This window comes from Lottia gigantea (genome assembly GCF_000327385.1).
Source record: "Lottia gigantea unplaced genomic scaffold LOTGIsca_23, whole genome shotgun sequence".
NCBI classification, from domain to species: Eukaryota; Metazoa; Mollusca; class Gastropoda; family Lottiidae; genus Lottia; species Lottia gigantea.
The window spans coordinates 2,410,619-2,418,897 of NW_008708645.1; the positions used below are offsets into that span (position 1 = coordinate 2,410,619).

The window sequence follows — 8,279 nt, forward strand, 5'->3', positions numbered from 1 at the left end:
ACAATTATGAAACCATCTAGTAGAAAACCACAGAAATTATGGGTTGATGATGGAACAGAGTTTCATAACAGAAACGTAAAATCACTCGGGTTTTGAATTTACAGTACTCACAACGAGGGAAAAGCTGTAGAAATAGAAAGATTTAACAGAACGCTTGAATCAAAATTCACAGAACTAAATGGTTAATGATTTTGCCCACTGTACTATCGGAATACAATAATAAAATTCATTCTTCCATCGGTGTTTCTCCAATGCAAGCTAGTCAAAATCAAGATATTATAAAGATTTCTTGTACCCTTCATAATTTTGAAAATGAAATGAATAATTTAAATATCAAACCCAAATTTAAAGTTGGAGACCGAGTTCGTATTTTCAAATATAAAAGTAAATACGAAAAAGGTTACATTGGATACTGGACGAACGAAATATTTATCGTTGATAAAGAAAACAGCACATCACCTCCGACATATGAATTAATCGATCAAGACAAAGAACAAATCTTAGGTAAATTTTACCAAAGCGAACTTAAAAAAACTGACTTTTAAAAATGAATAGCTTTCTCGATAAATATGGAACTGATACAACTACAAACTTTCAACTTATGAGATGGGCGAATGAGTTAAATATATCTCCGTTTTATTATTGTATGCGAGATGAAATAAATGATCTCAAATATAAGAAAGGTAAATTTTATGCTATAACAAATATACATACTTCCGATCAAAAAGGAGTTCAGCATCCTGCTTTGTACAAAAACTCTTCAAATAATATTTTTTATTCTTTTGGATTAGAACCGACTGAAGAGATAATGAAATTGACTAATCAACCAATCAAATGTTCTACATTTCAAATTCAATTACCAGGACAAAAGTTTTGTGGACAGCTTTCACTTTGGGTTTTATATCAGTTGAGTTTAGGAAAACAGTTTGAAGAAATTATAATAAATTTAACTTAATAAAAATGGCGAACAAGTTTGGTTTAGATTCTTTACCTTTAGATACTAAAAAACCTAACACTACAGCATGGATAAATAAAGCAAAACCTTATTTTGTGGATCAAATTGGAGATAGTGTTTTGAGTCCATCCAAGTACATTGTATCTGTCAAAAACAAGAAATTGAAGCACATCCATCACTATCCATTACTATTACTTGATGAACCTGAATTGGTTTTAAAAGGGTTAATAAAACACAAGACGATCTATTATGGTACGACTGAGGCAGGCCGCGAGTATTATCATGTACCGCACTCTAGCTCAGGGTAGCTGTACCTCGAACATCCCTCTTCCCAGCGGACAGTTGTGGGGTAATGAACGGTTCTACTGTTTTGGTCTTTTTCTCGTTCCAGGTCTGGAAGCTGTTCTCTTTTTGCTTTTTGTTCTTTTTGGTGGGAGTATAGAAGGCCGAGGAAACATTGTTCCTTTCGTCAATCTCCTCAGCACTTCTATTTTCATCTCCCTGGGTAAGTCGACCCATTCCTGCTGTTTTGTAGCCAATTCAGCATCAGGGAATGGGGTGGAAGTATTCCGTTTCCTCTGCTTCCCTATGTCTCGATGGTAGTCGTAAGGTCCTTCTGGCCAGCACAAGGAGCAACCGATCTTATGAACTTAGCAAGGTTGACGTCCTACTCTTCTGAAAGAGGACCTGCGTCCGATTCCTCGGACTCTGAGACAAGCAAGTGTCCTCCTCCAAAAGCCGAGAGAGCGTTGGTGGGCTTTTCTTTCTTTTTCGGGCAGTCTCTTGCCAGATGGTCGTTTTTTGAGGGTTTTGGCTGACCCTCGTACTTGATAGTCAGCCTCACCCCCTCATTGTTAGAGTGGAGGGAATTGGAGTTGTAAACCTCACCCCATTTTTAACTTGTTTACGGCCGTACAATACTTTTCAAGCTGGGTTAAGATATACTTATTCTCCAGCTCAAATGGTGCGCCATATATCTCAATCTTAATCTTGAGGGCCGGGATCTTGTTGGCCTGTTCCTGACTGTATTTAGTTAGGAGTATTATTTGTCAGCTTGATTGGGGAAAATAGCCATACAATGAGCAAGACTGGAAGCTCCTGACTTTATTTAGCTGTGAGTGTTATTTGTCAGCTTGATTGGAGAAAATAGCCATACAATGAGCAAGACTGAAAGTTCCTGACTCTATTTAGCTGTGAGTGTTATTTGTCGGCTTGATTGTAGAATACAATGAGCAAGACTGAAAGTTCCTGACTTTATTTAGCTGTGAGTGTTATTTGTCAGCTTGATTGGGGAAAATAGCCATACAATGAGCAAGACTGGAAGCTCCTGACTTTATTTAACTGTGAGTGTTATTTGTCAGCTTGATTGGGGAAAATAGCCATACAATGAGCAAGACTGAAAGCTCCTGACTTTATTTAGCTAGGAGTATTATTTGTCAGTTTGATTGTAGAATACAATGAGCAAGACTGAAAGTTCCTGACTTTATTTAGCTAGTAGTGGTATTTGTCAGCTTGATTGCGGGTAAAATAGCCATACAATGAGCAAGACTGAAAGCTCCTGACTCTATTTAGCTGTGAGTGTTATTTGTCAGCTTGATTGGGGGAAAATAGCCATACAATGAGCAAGACTGAAAGTTTCTGACTCTATTTAGCTGTGAGTGTTATTTGTCAGCTTGATTGGGGGAAAATAGCCATACAATGAGCAAGACTGAAAGCTCCTGACTTTATTTAGCTGTGAGTGTTATTTGTCAGCTTGATTGGGGGAAAATAGCCATACAATGAGCAAGACTGAAAGTTCCTGACTCTATTTAGCTGTGAGTGTTATTTGTCAGCTTGATTGGGGAAAATAGCCATACAATGAGCAAGACTGAAAGCTCCTGACTTTATTTAACTGTGAGTGTTATTTGTCAGCTTGATTGGGGAAAATAGCCATACAATGAGCAAGACTGAAAGTTCCTGACTTTATTTAGCATTGAGTGTTATTTGTCAGCTTGATTGGGGAAAATAGCCATACAATGAGCAAGACTAAAAGTCACTGACTGTATTCAGCTAGTAGTGGTATTTGTCAGCTTGATTGGGGTAAAATAGCCATACAATGAGCAAGACTGGAAGTTCCTGACTGTATTTAGCTAGTAGTGGTATTTGTCAGCTTGATTGGGGTAAAATAGCCATACAATAAGCAAGACTGAAAGTTCCTGACTCTATTTAGCTGTGAGTGTTATTTGTCAGCTTGATTGGGGGAAAATAGCCATACAATAAGCAAGACTGAAAGTTCCCGACTCTATTTAGCTGTGAGTGTTATTTGTCAGCTTGATTGGGGGAAAATAGCCATACAATGAACAAGACTGAAAGCTCCTGACTTTATTTAGCTGTGAGTGTTATTTGTCAGCTTGATTGGGGAAAATAGCCATACAATGAGCAAGACTGAAAGCTCCTGACGTTATTTAGCTGTGAGTGTTATTTGTCAGCTTGATTGGGGGAGAATAGCCATACAATGAGCAAGACTGAAAAATCCTGACTCTATTTAGCTGTGAGTGTTATTTGTCAGCTTGATTAGGGAAAATAGCCATACAATGAGCAAGACTGAAAGCTCCTGACGTTATTTAGCTGTGAGTGTTATTTGTCAGCTTGATTGGGGGAAAATAGCCATACAATGAGCAAGACTGAAAGTTCCTGACTTTATTTGGCTGTGAGTGTTATTTGTCAGCTTGATTGGGGAAAATAGCCATACAATGAGCAAGACTGAAAGTTTCTGACTGCATTTAGCTAGTAGTGGTATTTGTCAGCTTGATTGGGGTAAAATAGCCATACAATGAGCAAGACTGAAAGTTCCTGACTCTATTTAGCTGTGAGTGTTATTTGTCAGCATGATTGGGGAAAATAGCCATACAATGAGCAAGACTGAAAGTTCCTGACTTTATTTAGCTGTGAGTGTTATTTGTCAGCTTGATTGGGGGAAAATAGCCATACAATGAGCAAGACTGAAAGTTCCTGACTGCATTTAGCTAGTAGTGGTATTTATCAGCTTGATTGGGGGAAATAGCCATACAATGAGCAAGACCGAAAATTCCTGACTTTATTTAGCTCTGAGTGTTATTTGTCAGCTTGATAGGGGAAAATAGCCATACAATGAGCAAGACTGAAAGATCCTGACTCTATTTAGCTGTGAGTGTTATTTGTCAGCTTGATTGGGGAATATAGCCATACAATGAGCAAGACTGAAAGCTCCTGACTTTATTTAGCTGTGAGTGTTATTTGTCAGCTTGATTGGGGAAAATAGCCATACAATGAGCAAGACTGAAAGTTCCTGACTCTATTTAGCTGTGAGTGTTATTTGTCAGCTTGATTGGGGAAAATAGCCATACAATGAGCAAGACTGAAAGCTCCTGACTTTATTTAGCTGTGAGTGTTATTTGTCAGCTTGATTGGGGAAAATAGCCATACAATGAGCAAGACTGAAAGTTCCTGACTCTATTTAGCTGTGAGTGTTATTTGTCAGCTTGATTGGGGGAAAATAGCCATACAATAAGCAAGACTGAAAGCTCCTGACTCTATTTAGCTGTGAGTGTTATTTGTCAGTTTGATTGGGGGAAATAGCCATACAATGAGCAAGACTGAAAGTTCCTGACTTTATTTGGCTGTGAGTGTTATTTGTCAGCTTGATTGGGGAAAATAGCCATACAATGAGCAAGACTGAAAGCTCCTGACGTTATTTAGCTGTGAGTGTTATTTGTCAGCATGATTGGGGAAAATAGCCATACAATGAGCAAGACTGAAAGTTCCTGACTCTATTTAGCTGTGAGTGTTATTTGTCAGCTTGATTGGGGAAAATAGCCATACAATGAGCAAGACTGAAAGCTCCTGACTTTATTTAGCTGTGAGTGTTATTTGTCAGCTTGATTGGGGGAAAATAGCCATACAATGAGCAAGACTGAAAGTTCCTGACTCTATTTAGCTGTGAGTGTTATTTGTCAGCATGATTGGGGAAAATAGCCATACAATGAGCAAGACTGAAAGTTCCTGACTCTATTTAGCTGTGAGTGTTATTTGTCAGCTTGATTGGGGAAAATAGCCATACAATGAGCAAGACTGAAAGCTCCTGACTTTATTTAGCTGTGAGTGTTATTTGTCAGCTTGATTGGGGGAAAATAGCCTTACAATGAGCAAGACTGAAAGTTCCTGACTGCATTTAGCTAGAAGTGGTATTTATCAGCTTGATTGGGGGAAATAGCCATACAATGAGCAAGACCGAAAATTCCTGACTTTATTTAGCTCTGAGTGTTATTTGTCAGCTTGATAGGGGAAAATAGCCATACAATGAGCAAGACTGAAAGTTCCTGACTCTATTTAGCTGTGAGTGTTATTTGTCAGCTTGATTGGGGAAAATAGCCATACAATGAGCAAGACTGAAAGCTCCTGACTTTATTTAGCTGTGAGTGTTATTTGTCAGCTTGATTGGGGAAAATAGCCATACAATGAGCAAGACTGAAAGTTCCTGACTCTATTTAGCTGTGAGTGTTATTTGTCAGCTTGATTGGGGGAGAATAGCCATACAATGAGCAAGACTGAAAGCTCCTGACTTTATTTAACTGTGAGTGTTATTTGTCAGCTTGATTGGGGAAAATAGCCATACAATGAGCAAGACTGAAAGCTCCTGACTTTATTTAGCATTGAGTGTTATTTGTCAGCTTGATTGGGGAAAATAGCCATACAATGAGCAAGACTAAAAGTCACTGACTGTATTCAGCTAGTAGTGGTATTTGTCAGCTTGATTGGGGTAAAATAGCCATACAATGAGCAAGACTGGAAGTTCCTGACTGTATTTAGCTAGTAGTGGTATTTGTCAGCTTGATTGGGGTAAAATAGCCATACAATGAGCAAGACTGAAAGTTCCTGACTCTATTTAGCTGTGAGTGTTATTTGTCAGCTTGATTGGGGGAAAATAGCCTTACAATAAGCAAGACTGAAAGCTCCCGACTCTATTTAGCTGTGAGTGTTATTTGTCAGTTTGATTGGGGGAAATAGCCATACAATGAGCAAGACTGAAAGTTCCTGACTTTATTTGGCTGTGAGTGTTATTTGTCAGCTTGATTGGGGGAAAATAGCCATACAATCTGCAAGATTGAAAGTTACTGACTCTATTTAGCTGTGAGTGTTATTTGTCAGCTTGATAGGGGAAAATAGCCATACAATGAGCAAAACTGAAAGCTCCTGACTTTATTTAGCTGTGAGTGTTATTTGTCAGCTTGATTGGGGAAAATAGCCATACAATGAGCAAGACTGAAAGTTCCTGACTCTATTTAGCTGTGAGTGTTATTTGTCAGCTTGATTGGGGGAAATAGCCATACAATGAGCAAGACTGAAAATTCCTGACTTTATTTAGCTGTGGGTGTTATTTGTAAGCTTGATAGGGGAAAATGAGCAAGACTGAAAGTTCCTGACTCTATTTAGCTAGTAGTGGTATTTGTCAGCTTGATTGGGGTAAAATAGCCATACAATGAGCAAGACTAAAAGTCACTGACTGTATTTAGCTAGTAGTGGTATTTGTCAGCTGGATTGGGGTAAAATAGCCATACAATGAGCAAGACTGAAAGTTCCTGACTTATTTTTTAGCCATACAATAAGCAAGAATGAAAGACTATATTCAGCTAGGAGTTATTTAATTTGTCACAGTTTCCTAAATTTTATTGCAAATAAAATCATCTTAAGCAACACTCTATTTCAAACATTTTCTTCGCTCGAAATGTTGCATGGCATGCAGCGGCGGAGCCAGGTTTACGTCCGAGGGGGGACGAATTATTTGAGATTGCCCGAATTACTAACCTTACAGTTATGAGATTTTTGTCCAAAAAACTTGCTTTCGGGGCTGCGAGGGGTCAGTCCCATTGGCTTCGCCACTGATGGCATGGCGTTACCGTTACACAGAACTCCATTTCATTTTAGTTTTATTTACATGTATAAGTTAACATTGTTTCCATCATATTTCTAATGAAATCCTGACCAGCGTGAATGTCTTTGTTTTTGGCAGCTACAGACATATCATAATAATTCAAGTAGAAAACACGATCAGAGAATTCAGTTAGCTCGTAAATAAACTGAAAGCTCCTGACTTTATTTAGCTGTGAGTGTTATTTGTCAGTTTGATTGGGGGAAATAGCCATACAATGAGCAAGACTGAAAGTTCCTGACTCTATTTAGCTGTGAGTGTTATTTGTCAGCTTGATTGGGGGAAATAGCCATACAATGAGCAAGACTGAAAGTTCCTGACTTTATTTAGCTGTGAGTGTTATTTGTCAGCTTGATTGGGGAAAATAGCCATACAATGAGCAAGACTGAAAGTTCCTGGCTGCATTTAGCTGTAGTGTTATTTGTCAGCTTGATTGGGGGAAAATAGCCATACAATAAGCAAGACTGAAAGCTCCTGACTCTATTTAGCTGTGAGTGTTATTTGTCAGTTTGATTGGGGGAAATAGCCATACAATGAGCAAGACTGAAAGTTCCTGACTTTATTTGGCTGTGAGTGTTATTTGTCAGCTTTATTGGGGAAAATAGCCATACAATGAGCAAGACTGAAAGCTCCTGACTTATTTAGCTGTGAGTGTTATTTGTCAGCATGATTGGGGAAAATAGCCATACAATGAACAAGACTGAAAGTTCCTGACTCTATTTAGCTGTGAGTGTTATTTGTCAGCTTGATTGGGGAAAATAGCCATACAATGAGCAAGACTGAAAGCTCCTGACTTTATTTAGCTGTGAGTGTTATTTGTCAGCTTGATTGGGGGAAAATAGCCATACAATGAGCAAGACTGAAAGTTCCTGACTCTATTTAGCTGTGAGTGTTATTTGTCAGCATGATTGGGGAAAATAGCCATACAATGAGCAAGACTGAAAGTTCCTGACTCTATTTAGCTGTGAGTGTTATTTGTCAGCTTGATTGGGGAATATAGCCATACAATGAGCAAGACTGAAAGCTCCTGACTTTATTTAGCTGTGAGTGTTATTTGTCAGCTTGATTGGGGAAAATAGCCATACAATGAGCAAGACTGAAAGTTCCTGACTCTATTTAGCTGTGAGTGTTATTTGTCAGCTTGATTGGGGAAAATAGCCATACAATGAGCAAGACTGAAAGCTCCTGACTTTATTTAGCTGTGAGTGTTATTTGTCAGCTTGATTGGGGAAAATAGCCATACAATGAGCAAGACTGAAAGTTCCTGACTCTATTTAGCTGTGAGTGTTATTTGTCAGCTTGATTGGGGAAAATAGCCATACAATGAGCAAGACTGAAAGCTCCTGACTTTATTTAGCTGTGAGTGTTATTTGTCAG

General features: G+C 38.5%; 1 protein-coding gene across 1 annotated transcript in view; it reads left to right on the plus strand.

Annotated features, from left to right (window-relative positions):
• Positions 1-960: 960 nt before the first annotated feature.
• LOTGIDRAFT_160140 (hypothetical protein) overlaps positions 961-8,279 on the plus strand; it is a gene marked incomplete at both ends in the record, with an annotated part of 10,024 nt that continues 2,705 nt past the window's right edge. The window contains 2 exons of the mRNA XM_009055019.1: positions 961-1,207; positions 1,347-1,460. Coding sequence (XP_009053267.1) covers positions 961-1,207; positions 1,347-1,460 — 361 coding nt within the window. The remainder of the gene's footprint in view (positions 1,208-1,346; positions 1,461-8,279) is intronic.